General features: G+C 46.5%; 1 protein-coding gene across 5 annotated transcripts in view; it reads right to left on the bottom strand.

The window, feature by feature from the left end:
- Positions 1–19,680, bottom strand: part of DENND5A (DENN domain containing 5A) — a 132,699-nt gene extending 113,019 nt beyond the window's left edge. For 2 of the 5 annotated variants that reach the window (XR_004033591.1, XM_030828841.1), the window contains exon 1: positions 19,256–19,680. Coding sequence is in view for 3 of the 5 variants with exons in the window: in XM_030828841.1 (XP_030684701.1) it covers positions 19,256–19,361 (106 nt within the window). In the remaining 2 variants the exon portion in view is untranslated. The remainder of the gene's footprint in view (positions 1–19,255) is intronic. The other 3 variants (XM_030828842.1, XM_030828843.1, XR_004033590.1) reach the window with 2 other exon arrangements.
- Between the last annotated feature and the right edge of the window lie 267 nt (positions 19,681–19,947).

The raw sequence follows: 19,947 nt of genomic DNA on the forward strand, positions 1-19,947 counted from the left end.
GACTGACAATCCTCCGCAAAACACTAAACATTCTTCTAGTAGATAAAATTCAAAATGTACTACATTTCATACACAGGGGAAAGAATGTACTTCACAGAGATGTTGTGAGAAAATGGGGTGGGGGGATATTAAATATTTAACAAAGAAAGGGATTAAACACTACGGTTGACCCTTGAACAACATGGGTTTCAACTGTGTGGGTCCACTTATACATAGATTTTCTTCCACCTCTGCCACTCCAAGACAGTAAGACCAACTCCTCCTCTTCCTCTTCAGCCTACTCAGTGTGAAGATGATGAGCATAAAGACCTTTTAAATGATCCACTTCCACTTCCTGAAGGATAAATATATTTTATTTCCCGACCAGGCACAGTGGCTCACACCTGCAATCCCGGCACGTTGGGAGGCCAAGGTAGGCGGATTACAAGGTCAGGAGTTCGACACCAGCCTGGCCAATATGGTGAAACCCTGTCTCTACTAAAAATACAAAAATTAGCTGGGCATGGTGGTGGGCGCCTGTAGTCCCAGCTACTTAGGAGGCTCAGGCAGGAGAATCACTTGAACCCGGGAGGCAGAGGTTGCAGTGAGCCAAGATCGCACTACTGCACTCCAGCCTGGGCGACAGAACGAGACTCCATCTCACACACAAAAATAATAATAATATTTTATTTCCCTTATGATTATGTTTTCTCTAACTTACTTTATTGTGAGACTATAGTATATAATACGTTTAACATAGAAAATATGTGTTAATTAACTATTTATGTTATTGGTAAGGCTTCCGGTCAGCAGTAGGCTGTTAGTAAAGTTTTCAGGGAGTCAAAAGTTATTTGTGGATTTTCTGCTACACAGAGAATTAGTGCCCCTAACTCCCAACTTGGTTCAAGAGTCAAGTGTATTTGGACATACAGAACCTCAGAGTTCAGCAAAACTGGATGTTGGTTTAGCAGATGATACTCCTAAATTTCTGCTGTATTTCTGCTGTGGTTTAAATGTGTCCTTTCCAAAATGCAGCTGTTGCCAATGTGATAGTATGAGGAGGTGAGGCCTTTAACAGGTGATTAGGCCATGAGAGCTGCTCCCTTGTTAATGGGAGTAAGGCCTTTTTATTTTTTATTTATTTATTTTTATTTGTTTATTTTTTTGAGACGGAGTTTCGCTCTTGTTGCCCAAGCTGGAGTGCAATGGTGCGATCTCAGCTCACCGCAACCTCCGCCTCCCAGGTTCAAGTGATTCTCCTGCCTCAGTCTCCGAAGTAGCTGGGATTACAGACATGTGCCACCACGCCCAGCTAATTTTGTATTTTTAGTAGAGACGGGGTTTCTCCCTGTCGGTCAGGCTGGTCTCGAACTCCTGACCTCAGGTGATCCGCCCGCCTCGGCCTCCCAAAGTGCTGGGATTATAGCCATTAGCCACCGCGCTCAGCCTATTTTATTTATTTATTTATTTTTATTTGTTTATTTTTGGAGATGGGGTCTCGCTCTGTCACCCAGGCTAGAGTGCAGTGTCGCTATCTCAGCTCACTGCAACCCCACTTCCTGGGCTCAAGCAATCCTCCCACCTCAGCCTCCTGAGGATCTGGGACTACAGGCACACACAACCCAGAGAGCTAATTTTTGTATCTTTATTCGTAGAGACAGGGTTTCGCCATTTTGCCCAGGCTGGTCTTGAACTCCTGGGCTCAAGCGATCCACCCTCCTTGGCCTCCGAAAGTGCTCGGATTACAGGCGTGAGCCACCATGCTTGGCCCCAAGGCCCTTTTAAAAGAGGCTTCAGGCCAGGTGCAGTGGCTCATGCCTGTAATCCCAGCACTTTGGGAGTCTGAGGCGGATGAATCACGAGGTCAGGAGACCAAGACCATCTTGGCCAACATGGTGAAACCCCGTCTCTACTAAAAATACAAAAAAATTAGCTGGGCATGGTGGCGTGCGCCTATAGTCCCAGCTACTCAGGAGGCTGAGGCAGGAGAATCGCTTGAACCCAGGAGGCGGAGGTTGCAGTGAGTTGAGATAGTGCCACTGCACCTGAGCCTGGCGACAGAGCAAGACTCTGTCACACACACACACACACACACAAAAAATGCAGTGGCTCAACACCTGTAATCCCAGCACTTTGGGAGGCCAAGGCGGGAGGATAACCCGAAGTCAGCAGTCCGAGACCAGACTGGCCAACATGGTGAAACCCCATTTCTACTAAAAATACAAAAAATAGCTTCTTTCCTTCTTTCCTTCCTTCCTTCCTTCCTTCCTTCCTTCCTTCCTTCCTTCCTTCCTTCCCTCCCTCCCTCCCTCCTTCCTTCCTTCCTTCCTTCCTCCATGCTTTCTTTTCTTCCCTCTGTGACCCAGGCTGGAGTATAGTCGGCATGCTGCAGACTCCCTGCCTGGGCCTCCCAAAGTGTTGGGATTATAGACGTGAGCCACTGTGCCTGGCAGGAAATAAATTTCTGTTCTTTTTAAATTACCCATTCTGTGGTACTCTGTTGGGGCAGCACTAAGATAATTTCCAAAGGATATTTTTCCCAACAACAGATTGTGATCCTGAGCCAACAAAACTGGTTGAATAAATTAAAACTAAATTCATTTTTAAATATACAGAATAGCCAGGCGCGGTGGCTCACGCCTATAATCCCAGCACTTTGTGAGGGTGAGGCGGGCAAATCATTTTAGGTCAGGAATCCGAGACCAGCCTGACCAACATGGTCAAACCCTGTCTCTACAAGGAGAGAGACACCTAGTGAAGAAAAAAAAAAAAACAAGCTCTAAAATATTTAAAGAGATTTATTTTGAATCAATATGAATGACCATGGCCCAGGGAACAGTCTCAACACGTTCCGAGAAAATGTGCCTGAGATGCTCACGTTACAGGTTGGTTTTGGTTTACAAGTTTTGGATGAAGCCTCCAGGTAACCAAGAGTATAGATGGTAAATGTCTCTTTTCAGACCTTAAAAGATATCTAACTCTTAGATAATCTCCTAGATCTGGGAAAGCCCTGTCTGTACTAATGGAGATTCTCTACAGACGCAAATTTCCCCCACAAAAGACAGCTTTGCAGGGCCATTTTAAAACATTTCAAAGAAATACATTTTGGGGTAAAATATTTTTATTTCCTTCAGGGTCTGCTGTGTGTCATGTGATGCTAGATGAGAGTCAGGTTGGAATTTCGTATCTTTGGGTTTTTTTGGTTTGTTTTGTTTTGTTTTGTTTTTGAGACAGGATCTTGCTCTGTTGCCCAGGCTAGAGTGCAGTGGCTTGATCTCACTGCAACCTCCGCCTCCCAAGCTTAAGCAATCCTCCCACATCAGGCCTCTCGAGTACCTGGTTCTAAAGGTGGGTGACACCTCGCTTGGCTAATTTTTGTCTTTTTTGTAAAGACGGGGTTTCACCATGTTGCCCAGGCTGGTCTGGAACTTCTGGGTTCAAGTGATCCACCTTCCTCAGTCTCCCAAAATGCTGGGATTTCAGGAATGAGCCACAGCGCCCAGCTGCAATTTCGTATCTTATTGCCAAAGAGTCTCTTTTGTCAGTCTTATGATCTCCATTTTAACATTAATGGTGGTCGTGACTTAAAGGGAGGTTGGCCATGCCTCATTATACCCCTCTCCAAGAGAGAGGGAAGCTGAGGTAGGAGGATCCCTTGAGCCCAGGAGTTCAAGACCAGCCTGGGCAACATAGTGACACACTCACTATCTCTACAAAAAATTTAAAAATGAGACGGGTGTGGTGGCATGTGTCTGTGGTCACAGCTACTCCAGAGGCTGAGTAGGAGGACGGCTTGAACCTGGGAGGTCTAGGCTGCACTGAGCTGTGATTGAGCCACTGCATTCCAGCCTGGGCAAAAGAGAGGGGTAAAATGAGGGATGGCCAACCTCCCTTTAAGTCATGACCTGGAATTTAGTTTTTCAGGTTTCTCTAGGGTCCCCTTGGGTGGGCATTCAATTGGCTGAGGGGCTTAGGATTTTACTTTTGGTTTACACACCTAACTTACCCAAAATAAAATATTTAGTTTTCTTCAACAATATAACAATATATCCCAAAATTAGTAGCTATCTTCGTAACTAGGCTAAAACATTATTAGAGGGCCATTGTTCTAAAACTACAAAAAGAAAGAATGAAAAAGGCATCAGAGATGATACACCTGAAAAAAGAACCAAGTCCTGGCTGGGCGCGGTGGCTCACACCTATAATCCCAGCACTTAGGTGGGCGGATCGCGAGGTCAGGAGATCGAGACCATCCTGGCTAACGTGGTGAAATCCCGTCTCTACTAAAAATACAAAAAAATTAGCCGGGTGTGGTGGTGGGCACCTGTAGTCCCAGCTACTCGGGAGGCTGAGGCAGGAGAATGGCGTGAACCTGGGAGGTGGAGCTTGCAGTGAGCTGAGATAGCGCCGCTGCACTCCAGCCTGGGCAACAGAGCGAAATACCGACTCAAAAAAAAAAAGAAAAAGAAAAAGAACCAAGTCCTCTGACATTCCTGGAAAGTAATTCTAACGTGTTGTAACGAAAAAGCATGTAATTTGTTATAAATCGGGTTTATTCATTTACTGTCTTATAATTGTGATTATTTCTTTGTTTCTTTTTGAGACAGGGTCTAGCAATGCTGCCCAGGCTGGAATGCAGTGGCTCAATCATAGCTCATTGCAGCCTGGACCTCTCAGGCTCAAATGATCCTCCTACTCATCCTCTGGAGCTGAGGCACATGCTGTCATACTGGGCTCATTTTTATATTTTTTTATTTTATTATATTGTATTGTATTTTTTTGAGACAGAGTTTCACTCTCGTTGCCCAAGCAGGAGTGCAATGGCGCAATCTCGGCTCACTGCAACCTCTGCCTCCAGGTTCAAGCAATTCTCCTGCCTCAGCCTCCCAAGTAGCTGGGATTACAGGCGCCCACCACCACACCCGGCTAATTTTTTTGTATTTTTAGTAGAAATGGGGTTTCACCATGTTAGCCAGGCTGTTCTCAAACTCCTGACCTCAACTGATCCACCCACCTCGGCTTCCCAAAGTGCTGGGATTACAGGCATGAGCCATCATGCCCAGCCTCATTTTTAAATTTTTTTTAGAGACAGTGTTGCACTATGTTGCCCAGGCTAGCCTCGAACTCCTGAGCTCCAGGGATCCTCCTACCTCAGCTTCCCAAAGTGGTGAGATTACAGGATCGAGCCATCACACCCAGCCCAATTATTCTTTCTAAACCATTTCCTCTTCTGTGTTCGTGCCTTTAAAAAAAAAACAAACAAACAAAACAAACAAACAAAAAAAAAAAATCCTTAAAATTTCTCAGGTGTTTTCCATATCATTTTATTATCAAGAATATGGCTAATCAGAAGTCACAGCCAGCCCCCAAACTACAACTACAAAACATGCATATTATAGGCTACACTGAGGGATTTCCGAGGTTAGCAGATGCAAATCTTTTTTTTCTTCAAAGAAGACAGACCTAGGCAAAAAGCATAAAACATCCTAAACTGTCACCAAAAAAAAAAAAGTTTCTTAGAAGCAAACCCCTAGTAACTACCTAGTCTAAGAAAAACATTTCCAGAACTGATAAAGAGTGGGGAAAGAGGAAAGAACAATGGTTGTTGTTAACCACAATTCTGAAAACAAGCAACCTGTCTCCTCTCCTGACACAGCTCCTCTACTGTAATGTGGGCTGGAGACTCAACCACAAAGAGGCCGCACTACAGCTCTGCATTTCCACGATTACGCCACTGCTTCAGTTTTCCCACATCTATAATTTTAAAAAAACAAACAAACCTCAATAATAGTAAGACAGCAAACAGAAGACCTGGATTCCAACAGATCTTTCTAACTTGGTGGGTAACAATGGACAAAACAATTTTATTTCAAGTGGGGCTAAAAAAATTAAAAATCATTTAAAAGTACACTGTAAAACTACAAAGTCATTTATAAATATTAATCATTACCATCTGTCAAAAGTGATAGCTGAACTAGCTCTGATTTCTAGCTCTGACATTTTTTGATTCTGTGACCAATATAAACAAATGCACATACATTGTTTGGCCAACTGGAATAGTTTAGAAATCAAGGACTCCCGGCCGGGTGTGGTGGCTCACGCCTGTAATCCCAGCACTTTGGGAGGCTGAGGCGGGTGGATCACCTAAGGTCAGGAGTTCGAGGCCAGCCTGACCAACATGGTGAAACCCTGTCTCTACTAAAAATACAAAAATTAGCTGCGCATGGTAGCACACGCCTGTAGTCCCAGCTACTCGGGAGGCCAAGGCAGGAGAATCGCTTGAACCCGGGAGGCAGAGGTTGCAGTGCCGAGATCACACCACTGCACTCCAGCCTGGGTGACAGAGTGAGACTCCATCTCAAAAAAAAAAAAAAAAAAAAAAAAAAAGAACTAAATCTAAAAATCTGGCCGTAATAGCCTGTGTTTAATTACTGAATTCGGCCAGGTGCAGTGGCTCATGCCTGTAATCCCAGCACTTTAGGAGGCAGAGGTGGGTGGATCACCTGAGGTCAGGAGTTCAAGACCAGCCTGGCCAACATGGTGAAATTGTCTTTACCAAAAATACAAAAATTAGCCGGGTGTGGTGGCGCTTGCATGTAGTCCCTGGTGAAATTGTCTTTACCAAAAATACAAAAATTAGCCGGGTGTGGTGGCGCTTGCATGTAGTCCCAGCTACTCAGGAGGCTGAGGCAGAAGAATCGCTTGAACCTCGGAGGCGGAGGTTGCAGTAGCCGAGATCGCACCATTGCATTCCAGCCTGGGTGACAGAGCGAGACTCCGTCTCAAAAAAAAAAAACAAAAAAAAAACTGAATTCCACAAGGAAGTCACCAGCTTCTGAATGGCAAGCCTCTTTCTCACTGGACATTAGGCTATTAAGCTATCTCCAGCAGGAACCTAAAACGTATCAACATATCAAGTATAGGTTCCTTCATGTGTACCCAGGTTCCTAAGAGACCTCTAAGACTATCTGACAGTAATTCAAATCCAGGGATAGCAACAGGACATTTTCTTTTTTTTTTTTTGAGTCAGGTTCTCACCCTATTGCCCAGGCTGGAGTGCAGTGGCACAATCATGGCTCACCATAGTCTGGACCTCCCTGGACTCAGCTGATCTGCCAACCTCAGCATCCCAAGGAGCTGGAACCACAGACATACACCACTACACCAGGCTAATTTTTCTATTTTCTGTAGAGACCGAGTCTCACCATGTTGCCCAGGATTGTCTCAAACTCCTGGCCTAAAGCCATCCTCCCCAACTCGGCCTCTCAAAGTGCTGGGATTACAGGCATGAGCTACCACACCTGGCCACAACAGGAATTTAGAAGCTGAGCGAAGCCCAAGTACACCTTCCAACAAAGATAGCCAAAAAACAAGCTTATAAAAGGATGTAGGACTGGAAAGGAGTGTTACCAAAGAAGGCTTTAGGCAAAGAAAACTTTATTTTTAACCTAGGAAGGAAGGAAGGGCTGAGCAGACTCTAAGACAATTTGGTTTAAGCACCAAACACTGTGACTCAGGATTTCCTTCTAAGAAGAGAATTGCAGGGCCCCAATATCATTAAAGTAAAATCCACTAATTTCAATATGATCCTCCCTGTCTGATGGAGTCAATAGCGTTCTCTTTAGAATATACAGTCTCAGCCGGGCGCAGTGGTTCACGTCTATAATCTCAGCACTTTGGGAGGCTAAGTCAGGAGTATCACTGTTCAAGCTGTTCAAGACCAGCCCGGGCAAGATGGTGAGAACCCATCTCTACAAAAAAAATAGTAATTAGTTGGGCAGCCAGGTGCGGTGGCTCATACCAATAATCCCAGCACTTTGGGAGGCCGAGATGGGCGATCACTTGAGCCCAGAAGTTCAAGACCAGCCTGGGCCCATTAGCAGGTGTAGTGATGCACACCTGTAGTTCCAGCTACCTGGAGGCTGAGGTGGGAGGCTCACTTGAGCCCAGGAGGTCGAGGTTGTAGTAAACCACGATCACACCACTGCACTTTGGCCTGGGCAACAGGGTGAGACCCTGTCTCAAAAAAACAACAATGGGCGCAGTGGCTCACACCTGTAATCCCAGCACTTTGGGAGGCCGAGATGGGCGGATCATCTGAGGCCAGGAGTTCAAGACCAGCCTGACTAACATGGAGAAACCCCATCCCTACTAAGAATACAAAATTAGCCAGGCATGGTGGCGCATGCCTGTAATCCCAGCTACTCAGGAGGCCGAGGCAGGAGAATCTCTTGAACCCGGGAGGCGGAGGTTGCAGTGAGCCAAGATCGTGCCATTGCATTCCAGCCTGGCCAACAAGAGCAAAACTCTGTCTCAAAAAAAAAAAAAAAAAAAAAAAGCCAGGTGTGTTGGCACATGCCTGTAGTCCCAAGTACTCAAGAGGCTAAGGTAGGAGGACCCCTTGAGCTCAGAAATTCGAGGCTCAGAAACGCCGAGGAAGTGAGGTATGATTGTCCACTGTACCCTAGCCTGGGTCTGGCTTTGTTAAGCCAGCCCACATCTCAAAATATGTATATATACAGAAATTTAGCTTGTATTTTAACTGCCTTGGGCTACTCTGTAATTGTTTTCTGTGTGGGGTCTCATCTCTCCTAACTTCTTACTTGTTCTATCTAAAAAAAGAAAACACATAACATAACTTAAGAACTCTTTCTTCAGTAGCCTTGACTTCTGGAAGCATCCACAGATGTCTGAGATAAGCCATAAGATTTTGAGTTTTGCTGCAGCTAGTAATCTGAGCTTCAGAGCAAAGGTGCCTTTTTAAAATGACCACAAGAACCTGCCCAGAATCAACCAGCCCGGTAGACGAAGATGAAAATTAAGTGTAGTCCATATTGACTCCCAGTTTGAAACTGGCTCATCAAACTTTTTATAGCTACTTCATCTGGGTGAAAGAGCGAGACTCTGTCTCAAAAAAATAAATAAATAAATAAATAAATAAATAAATAAGAAGTCTTATTTAAAAGTCTTAGTCGGCAAGGCGCGGTGGTTCACGCCTGTAATCCCAGCCCTTTGGAGGCCAAGGACGGTGGATCATGAGGTCAAGAGTTCGAGACCAGCCTGGGCAATGTGGTGAAACCCCGTCTCTACTAAAAATACAAAAATTAGCTGGGCGTGATGGCAGGTGCATGTAATCCCAGCTACTCGGGAGGCTGAGGCATAAGAATTGCTTGAACCCGGGAGGCAGAGGTTGCAGTGAGCCAAGATCATGCTACTGCACTCCAGCCTGGGCCACAAAACAAGACTCTGTCTCAAAAAATAATAAATAAAATAAAATAATAAAATAAAAATAAAAGTCTTTGTCTTCTAGGATATGGAAATTAAAACCATGAGATACCACTTAACATCCACTAAGATGGCTATAAACAAATAGATAAGTATTGGTAAGGATATGAACAAAGTGGAATTCTCATACACTGCTATTGGCAATGTACACTAGTGCAGCTGTTTTGGAAAACAGACTGGCAGGCAGTCTCTCAAAAGGTTAAACACAGGCCGGGCGCAGTGGCTCACGCCTGTAATCCCAGCACTTTGAAAGGCCAAGGCAGGTGGATCACGAGGTCAGGAGTTTGAGACCAGCCTGTCTAATATGGTGAAACTCTGTCTCTAGTACAAAAATACAAAAATTAGCTGGGCATAGTAGCGCGCACCTGTAGTCCCAGCTACTTGGGAGGCCAAGGCAGGATAACTGCTTGAACCCGGGAGGCAGAGGTTGCAGTGAGCCAAGATTGCGCCACTGCACTCCAGCCTGGGCAACAGAGTGAGACTCCGTCTCAAAAAAAAAAAAAAAAAAATTATCCAGGCATGGTGACGGGTACCTGTAATCCCAGCTACTCGAGAGGCTGAGGAAGGAGAATGGCCTGAACCCGGGAGGCAGTGGTTGCAGTAAGCCGAGATCGTGCCACTGCACTCCAGCGTGAGCAACACGGCAAAACTCCATCTCAAAAAAAAAAAAAAAAAAAGGTTAAACACAGAGTTACCATATGACCCAGTAATTTCATTCCTAAGTATTCAGCAAAGAGAAATGAAAACATAGGCCTACACACAAAAAAAGAAGCGTACACAAATGTTCATAGCATTATTCATAACAATCAAAAACTGAAGGCTGGGCACAGTGGCTCATGCCTGTAATCCCAGCACTTTAGGAGGCCAAGGCGGGTGGATCATGAGGTCAGGAGTTCAAGACCAGCCTGGCCAACATGGTGAAACCCCGTCTCTACTAAAAATACAAAAATTAGGCCGGGCGCAGTGGCTCACGCCTGTAATCCTAGCACTTTGGGAGGCCAAGGCGGGCAGATCACGAGGTCAGGAGATTGAGACCATCCTGGCTAACATGGTGAAACCCCGTCTCTACCAAAAATACAAAAAATTAGCCGGGCGTGGTGGCAGGTGCCTGTAGTCCCAGCTACTTGGGAGGCTGAGACAGGAGAATGGCGTGAACCTGGGAGGCAGGGCTTGCAGTGAGCCGAGATCGTGCCACTACACTCCGGCCTGGGCAACAGAGCAAGACTCCGTCTCAAAAAAAATAATAAAATAAAAATAAAAAAATAAAAATACAAAAATTAGCTAGGCATGGTGGTACATGCCTGTAATCCCAGCTACTCAGGAGGCTGAGGCAGGAGAATCACTTGAACCCAGGAGGCGGAGGTTGCAGTGAGCCGAGATTGCGCCATTGCAGTCCAGCCTGAGCAACAAGAATGAAATTGTCTCAGAAAAAAAAAAAAAACAATCCAATGTCCTTCCACTAATGGATAAATAAAATGTTGTATATTCATACCATGGCATATTATTCTTTTTTTTTTTTTTTTTTTTTTTTTTTTTTTTTTTTTTTTTGAGACGGAGTCTCGCTCTGTCACCCAGGCTGGAGTGCAGTGGCGTGATCTCGGCTCACTGCAAGCTCCGCCTCCCGGGTTCACGCCATTCTCCTGCCTCAGCCTCTCCGAGTAGCTGGGACTACAGGCGCCCGCCACCACGCCCGGCTAATTTTTTGTATTTTTTAGTAGAGACGGGGTTTCACTGTGTTAGCCAGGATGGCCTCGATCTCCTGACCTCGTGATCCGCCCGCCTCGGCCTCCCAAAGTGCTGGGATTACAAGCGTGAGCCATCGCGCCCGGCCCATGGCATATTATTCTGGCATAAAGAGGAATGACATACTGATACATGCTACAACATGAGTGAACCTTGAAAACATTATGCTAAGTGAAAGAAGCCAGTAACAAGAGACCACACATATTACTCCATTTATATGAAACATCAAAAACAGGCAAATCTATAGAGATAGAAAGTAGATGAGTCGTTGCCTAGGGTTCAGGGTTAGAGGGTTGGAAGATAATGAGGAGTAACTGCTAATGGGTACAGGTTTTCAGGGGAGAGTGATTAACACATTTCAAAATTGATTGTAGTGTGATTGTAAAACTGTGAATAAATTAAAAATTACTGAAATAAGTGAACCGTATGGTATGTGAATTATATCTCAATAAAATTGTTTATATATGGACACATATAAATGATAAAGCAAATGGGGCAAAATGTTAACAATCAGTGAATCTGGTTAAGACATATACTGGAGTTCTTTGTTCTATTCATGTCAATGCTTCTTTTTCTTTTCTTTTTTTTTTTCTGAGACCAAGTCACTCAGGCTGGAGTGCAGTGGCGCCATCTCGGCTCACTGCAACCTCTGCCTCCCAGTTCAAGCGATTCTCCTGTGTCAGCCTCCTGAGTAGCTGGGATTATAGGCACCCACCACCACGCCTGGCTAATTTTTGTATTTTTAGTAGAGACGGGGTTTCACCGTGTTGGCCAGGCTGGTCTCAAGTGATCCACCCACCTCAGCCTCCCAAAGTGCTGGGATTACAGGCGTGAGCCACCACGTCTGGCCCTCAATGGTTCTTTAAATGTGAAATTATAACAAAAGATACAGCAATAAAGCTACAGGGCTGGGAGGTCGAGGCTGCAGTGAGTCATGATTGTGCCACTGCACTCCAGCCTGGGCAACAGAGACAGACTCTGTCTCTTAAAAAAAAAAAAAAAGATATCCTTAATGATAATCAATCACACACAGTATTCTTTTTTTTTTTTTTTTTTTTTTTTGAGAGGGAGTCTCACACTGCTGCCCAGGCTGGAGTGCAGTGGCGCAATCTCGGCTCACTGCAAGCTCCGCCTCCCGGGTTCACACCATCCTCCTGCCTCAGCCTCCCAAGTAGCTGGGACTACAGGCGCCCACCACCACACCTGGCTAATTTTTTTGAATTTTTAGTAGAGACGGGGTTTCACCATGTTAGCCAGGATGGTCTCAATCTCCCGACCTTGTGATCCGCCCGCCCCGGCCTCCCAAAGTGCTGGGATTACAGGCATGAGCCACCGCGCCCAGCCAACACACACAGCATTCTTTCTTTTTTTTTTTTTTTTGAGACAAAGTCTCGCTTTGTTGCCCAGGCCAGAGTGCAGTGGTGCCATCTTGGCTCACTGCAGCCTGCGCCTCCCAGATTCAAGCAATTCTCTCACCTCAACCTCCCAAGTAGCTGGGATTATAGGTGTGTGCCACCAGGCTGGGCTAATTTTTGTATCTTTAGTACAGACGGGGTTTCACCATGTTGGCCAGGCTGGTCTCAAACTCCTGACCTCAAGTGATCCACCCACCTCAGCCTCCCAAAGTGCTGGGATTACAAGCATGAGCCACCGTACCCGGTCTACACACAGTATTCTTTCTTTTTCCTTTTTAAATTATACTTTAAGTTCTGGGGTACATGGGCAGAACACACAGTTTTGTTACATAGGTATACACATGGCATGGCATGGTGGTTTGCTGCACCTATCAACCCATCACCTACATTGGGTATTTCTCCTAATGTTATCCCTCCCCTAGTCCCCCACCCCCCGACAGGCCCCAGTGTGTGATGTTCCCCTCCCTATGTCCATGTGTTCTCATTGTTCAGCTCTCACTTATCAGTGAGAACATGCAGTGTTCGGTTTTCTGTTCTTGTGATAGTTTGCTGAGAATGACGGTTTCCACCTTCATCCATGTCCCTGCAAAGGACATGAACTCATCCTTTTTTATAGCTGCATAGTATTCCATGGTGTGTATGTGCCATTTTCTTTATCCAGTCTATTAGTGATGGACATTTGAGTTGGTTCCAAGTCTTGCTATTGCACACACAGTATTCTTTCTTAACATGAAACAGAAACCTGGACTAGAAAAAAACTACCATAACGTCTGTTCCTGCCCGGCCAGACACATTTTTTGCTTGTTCCCCCCGCATCCACCACTCATCAAAGGTCTGCAAAGCATGCAAAATATCACTCAAGTAGCAGAAAAGAATGAAATGTGGCAAGGGAGACAAATATTCTCCCACTTTCTCAGGGCCTCAGTTTCCTCATCTGTAAAATCAGAAGGTTATATAATTGCTAAGGATGCTTTCATGCTTAACATTCAATAATTCTGAAGTTCGAATTTCACTGCTCAATACAGTTAAGGAGGAGTACAATCTGACTAGTCCACTAGCTTTCCTAGACAGTCACCTTTTTCTCTTTCTTAATTATTTTTATTTTTTATAAAAACATGGTATTAGGCTGGGCGCAGTGGCTCACGCCTGTAATCCCAGGACTTTGGGAGGCCGAGGCGGGCAGATCAACTAAGGTCAGGAGTTCAAGACCAGCCTGACCAACATGGTGAAACCCCATCTCTACTAAAAATACAAAATTAGCCGGGCATGGTGGCACATGCCTGTAATCCCAGCTACTTGAGAGGCTGAGGCAGGAGAATCGCTTGAGCCCGGGAGGCAGAGGTTGCAGTGAGCTGAGGTCGTGCCATTGCACTCCAGCCTGGGCAACAAGAGCAAAACTCCATCTCAAAAAAATAAACAACAGGCCGGGCGTAGTGACTCAAGCCTGAAATCTCAGCACTTTGGAAGGCCGAGGAGGGCGGATCATGAGGTCAGGAGATCGAGACCATCCTGGCTAACATGGTGACACCCCGTCTCTACTAAAAAAAAAAAAACAAAAACACACACACACACAAAAATTAGCCAGGCGTGGTGGTGGGCGCCTGTAGTCCCAGCTACTCTGGAAGCTGTGGCAGGAGAATGGCGTGAACCCGGGAGGTGGAGTTTGCAGTGAGCCGAGATCGTGCCAATGCACTCTAGCCTGGGCGACAGAGTGAGACTCCATCTCAAAACAAACAAACAAACAAAAAAAAAAAAACAGGGTCTTGCTACGGTGGCCAAGGTGATCTCAAACTCCTGGACCCAAGCATCCTCCTGCCTCAGCCTCCCAGAGTGCTGGAATTACACGTGTGAGCCACTGTACCAGGACCCTCTCTCTTCTAAAGGTGACATTAAGAGACTATTTCAGGCCAGGCGAAGTGGCTCACACCTGTAATCCCAATACTTTGGGAGGCCAGTGCGGGTGGGTCACCTGAGGTGAGGAGTTCAAGACCAGCCTGACCAACATGGCGAAACCCTGTCTCTACTAAAAATACAAGAATTAGGCAGGTGTGCTGGTGCACACCCGTGGTCCCAGCTACTTGGGAGGCTGAGGCTCAGAATCACTTGAACCGGAGAGGCGGAGGTTGCAGTGCGCTAAGATCACGCCATTGCACTCCAGCCTGGGCAAAAGAGCAGAACTCCGTCTCAGAAAAAAAAAAAAAAGAGACTATTTCAGTGTAGTCTCAATTTTCTAAGTAAGCTCATATAGGACACTGGCCAGTTTCCCATCTATCCTTGTCCCTAGCCACTTCTCTTCAATTCCTGGCAAGAGTTTCTGCACAGACCCTGGGAAAATTGGAGTACGAGATGAAAGAACCTAGGATACTTATATCTCAATGCTAGGTGCAGATCAGTTCAGAGGAACTTACAGACTCCAAGGTAAGAAATAGGTCACAAGCATTCGGGAACCTTAATTCTCAAGCAGAGACAAGGAAAATAAACTCATGAACCCCATTTCACAGTAAAACCTTCTCCTGGGGTCACCTAGTGGTGACCATCAGAAACAAAGAAAAAGAAGATTCACCAGGACATTCGCCCATCAGAGGTAGAAAAAGAAACTGAACTCCACTACCATCTGCCTCCCCACTTAGGATGTGCCAAAAATAATGGAAAACATAAATCAGAAGCAATTCTTCCAGATTTGCTTACCTAACTGACAAGTTCAAAAAGCCAACAAGCAGGCACCATATCCTCAAGGTGGCTAAATTTGTGCTTTGCTCACAGATTACCTTCTTCTCCTTCCAGCCCAAACAGCTTCCTCAACCAGAAAACAAAATTAATTTTCACACATTCCTCAATTCCTTGCACAAAAAACAACTACATTACTTGCCTAAATGCTGAGTCTGCAAGAAAAGGAAAGAGGTGACAGGAAGAGATTCCTATAAAATCCAATTATCTCAGTCTATATTAAACACAGCAAGCTCTATGCTTATTTGGGTTTTATTTTTATTTTTTTAGTTGTATTTATTTATCTGAGACAGGGTCTCACTCTGTTGCTCAGGCTGGAGTGCAGTGTCACAATCTCAGTTCACTGCAACCTCTGCCTCTTAGACTCAAGTGACCTTCTCACCTCAGCTTCCTGAGCAGCTGGGACCACAGGTGCATGCCACCACACCCAGCTAATTTTTTGTACTTTCTGTAGAGACAGAGTCTTGCCGTGCTGCCCAGGCTGGTCTCAAACTCCTGGGCTCAAGCAATTCACCCACCTCAGTCTCCCAAAGTACTGGGATTACAGGTGTGAGCTACTGCGCGCAGCCTCCATGTTTATTTGTTGCAGAGAGGAATGAATCTTAACCTTTCTCCATAAAACAAGAAGGAACACTGAGCATCTTTGATTTGCTTATTCCGGGTTCACTTTTTAAGAATGTAGATGCTACCTGAGCTATGTAAGTTAATTGTGTGGAGTGTACCTTCTTAGAGACTCCTTAATACCTTCCTGGAGAACCTGGATGCAAATTACAATTTCCTGTAGTTTCACTGAGTATGATATCATCAGTTTGGGAGCAACAAGGCAGGCTGAGGAGAGAAAATGCACCCTGGAGAGTCTCAGGAAGAACCTATTTGTATTCTGTTTTGTTTTATTCAAAGATTCCCTCTGGGAGTGGTGGCTCACAGCTGTAATCCTAGAATTTGGGAGGCCGAGGTGGGCAGATCACTTGAGGTCAAGAATTCAAGACCAGCCTGGCCAACATGGTGAAACCTCATCTCTACTAAAGATACAAAAATTAGCCTGATGTGGTGGCGCGCGCAGCTCGTAATCCCAGCTACTCGGGAGGCTGAGGCAGAAGAATTGCTTGAACCTGGGAGATGGAGGTTTCAATGAGCCACTATTGCAGCACTGCACTCCAGCTGGGGCAACAGAGTGAGACTGTGTCTCAAAAAAAAAAAAAAAAAAAGATTCCCTCTGGATAGTTCAGATTCTCCTACCAACCCACCAGAAATGAAATGAAGAGGGAAAAAAAATCCTTCCAACATCGCATACTCTGACAAAGGCCACCTATTGGAAATGTGGTCTCAGCATTCCACTACTGCAACCACATTTAAAAAAAAAACAGAAAATACCCTTCTTTACACATTTTATACAACCTATCCCCCTTTCTTTATTATCCCAATAAACTTTCACAGGGATATAATTTTAGCTTGCCAAAAAGCCAGATAATTAACACATATTCATCAAAAGAGAGCAACATTTCTCTTTTTTTATTATTAAAAAGAGAGTAACATTTCTCTTTTAATGAAATGTTGAAAGACAATTTTTAAACATTTTTGAAGGTCTACTTGATGAGAGTATTTTTATTTACATTCTTTTTTTTACAGATGAGGACCCTGACAGGGTTATCTCTAACTTGCTCCCAATCACAGAGATAGTCAATAGGAGAGCAGGACTATTACCCCAAACTAATGCTCTCGCTAACAGTTAACTTCCCAGCTTCATTCTTATGCTCTATCATTCGCAAAACATTCTATCTTCTCAAACCAAGTGTTCAGACAATTTGACACTCAAAAACACAGCATAAAAAAAAAAAGTTTATTCCACCACCTTAAAGTTTCTTTTATTGAGAAGAATTAATGTTGTTTTTAATATTTCTCAACATGTTAGTGTTTTCTAAAGACCTCCAGCCAGGCCAATGAGATGCAGTTTAATATCATGAGAAGAGCACTGGACCAAGCAACTAACTAGTGTATACAGGCCCCACTGTCCTTCCTGGGCCTCATTTTCCTCTCTGAGGTCCCTTCCAACACCAATACCTTGAACCGAATTCCAAAAATTACATCAAAGTCACAAACTTACTACATATGAAAAAGATGAAAAACATCTGTACTATAAGAATTTGAAGACCTTAAAAGATGAACAATTATTATGTACCCATCAAAATAATTTTTTTTTTTTTTTTTGGACGGAGTCTCGCTCTGTCGCCCAGGCTGGAGTGCTGGAGTGCAGTGGCGCAATCTCGGCTCACTGCAAGATCCGCCTCCCGGGTTCACGCCATTCTCCTGCCTCAGCCTCCTGAGTAGCTGGGACTACAGGCGCCCGCCACCATGCCCGGCTAATTTTTTGTATTTTTAGTAGAGACGGGGTTTCACCGTGTTAGCCAGGATGGTCTCGATCTCCTGACCTCATGATCCGCCCGACTCGGCCTCCCAAAGTGCTGGGATTACAGGCGTGAGCCACCGCGCCTGGCCTAAAATTAAAATTTTTTTTAAAGTAAATTAGAAACAATAAAACTACCCCGACAAAAAGCCTAATATTAATTATATTACTGCTTCATATTTTCTCCACCTGCTATTGAGGAAATAGCTTATTTTTTTCTAACCTTGTTAAAGCATGAATTTACCACGCTTTTTTCTTCTTTTTCTTTTTTCCCAGACAGAGTCTCGCTTTATCACCCATTCTGGAGGGTAGTGGCGCAGTCACCCAGACTGGAGTGTAGTGGTGCAATCTCAGCTCACTGCAACCTCCGCCTCCTGGGTTAAAGCGATCCTCCTACCTCAGCCTCCCGAGTAGCTGGGATTACAGGCACGCACCACGACGCCCGGCTAATTTTTGTATTTTTAGTAGAGACGGGAGTTTCACCATGTTGGCCAAATTGGTCTTGAACTCCTGACCTCAGGTGACCCGCCCGCCTCGGCCTGCCAAAGTGCTGGGATTACCCGTGAGCCGCCGGGTGGTGAGCCACCGCGCCCCGCCTAATTTTTTTTCATAAGAAACACTGGCCTTTTTCTGGTGTCCAAAAACAAAACTGTCTTGTCATCGTTGAAGCAAGTTAAGATTAGTCAACAGGATAATCACTTTCGAGAGAGAAACTTTACAGTGACAGAAAAGTGAAAAGGAGTCCCCCTCATCAGGATGACACAACCTTAAAGTACAACCCGACAAACCTTCACCCACTTGAAACCCACTAACTGGAAACTCCAGACAAAAACTTATTTTCAAAACTGTTACAATTCAAAGACTCCAATCACAGTGCAGTGGAAAATTCACGGGGACTGTGTAATTTTCACGCCCTTCTGCAATGAGTGCCAAATCTGGTCAGGGCCTCATCTTTGACTCCCCTCATCACTTTCCCTTTCAAATATGACTTGAGACGCATCACAACACACCAAGCCTCTCCAACTACAATGCTGCTACCCTTTTATTCACAAACGCCTCTGTCCTCATAAAGGACATAAATTACTTTTCAAAAAAGGCATGGCCCCGGGATACAAGCCCTTTCCAGGGCTAAGGGAGTTCCCACTCTTCTTGGTGCCGCCCAAGTTCACTTTATTATTTCATGTCCCATCCAGACGCGCAGACCTGCAATCTGACTCAGGGGGCCCAGCCCAGGGCTGGGGTATAACGGTTTTGAGGAACTGGTATCACAAGCTTCTTGGGAGTGGCCAGATAAACTCACCAAGTTTTTGTCTTCCTTTTTTTTAAGTCTGGGTGGAACTTACTTTCACTAGGACGTGGGACGCCTTCCCTCCCTAATGGGTGCCAGAGGACAAGCTTTCCTTTATTTTAAACGAAGTCACTCAACCTACACCAAACTGAGAACACACAACCCTCCCTCTTTCTGGTCGCCGAAGACGTGGCCACTGCGCAGCGGGCCGCAGGTTTGGACCCCTCATGGCTCAGAGCCCCTCATCCGTTTCCCCTCTCCAGTCCAACGCCCCCTTCGCCTGCGCCCGCTCTGGTCCTCCCGGCCGACACTCGCCCGGCTCCCGGGACAAAGCGGGGCTGAAGGAAGGTTTCTTCTGGGGTCCCCGACCACAGCGGGCGCGGGAAAGCGGCCCCGGGCTCGGCGCGCACTCACCCGACAGCTCGTCCGGCTCCAGCCCGGTCTCGGTGTCCAGTCCGCAGATGACAAAGTAGTCGGCGAAGCGAGTGGGCGCCGAGCCCCCTCCGCCGCCGCCGCTCATGGCGCCGGGGCCGAGACGGGCCGGGCCGTGCGGAGCGGCACTGAGCCCCCGCAACCCGGGCGCCCGCCCGCCCGCCCGCCCTCAGGCCGCCCCTCCCGCCGCCGCCGCTACCGCGGCTCGGGCCGCCGCCCCCGGCCCTGGCCCGGTCCCCTCGGCCGCCGCGGCTGCCGTGACGGAGCGGGGGGGCACCGGGCCGCCCCGCGCCGCATCCTGGACGCCTTCCCCTCCGCGCCGCCGCAGCTGCAGCTAGCCGAGAGCGCCGCGGCCCGAGCGAGCCTGGAGAAGGGCGTTAAGCGCCCGGACAGCCCCCACGGTGACCCTCCTCCCGCCGCGCCTGCGCAGGCGCCGTCTGGGAGGGGGCGGGCTCCTGCCGGAAAGGATGACGTGATGCTCTTCGGACCCCGCGGGCCGCAGCTTACCCGGCGGTCGCCGCAGCGCAGCCGGCGACTGCTTGGTCGCCCGCAACTGCCACCCCCCCGGGATTGAGACTCCTTTAGGGAGGGCTGAGGAGGTGCGAGAAGAGTGGGCGCAGCCTGCAGAGCCGGGCATTTGGCCCATGCTCTGCCCCCAACCACCCACCCAGCAA

The sequence above is a fragment of the Nomascus leucogenys genome, chromosome 15, assembly GCF_006542625.1.
Source record: "Nomascus leucogenys isolate Asia chromosome 15, Asia_NLE_v1, whole genome shotgun sequence".
NCBI classification, from domain to species: Eukaryota; Metazoa; Chordata; class Mammalia; order Primates; family Hylobatidae; genus Nomascus; species Nomascus leucogenys.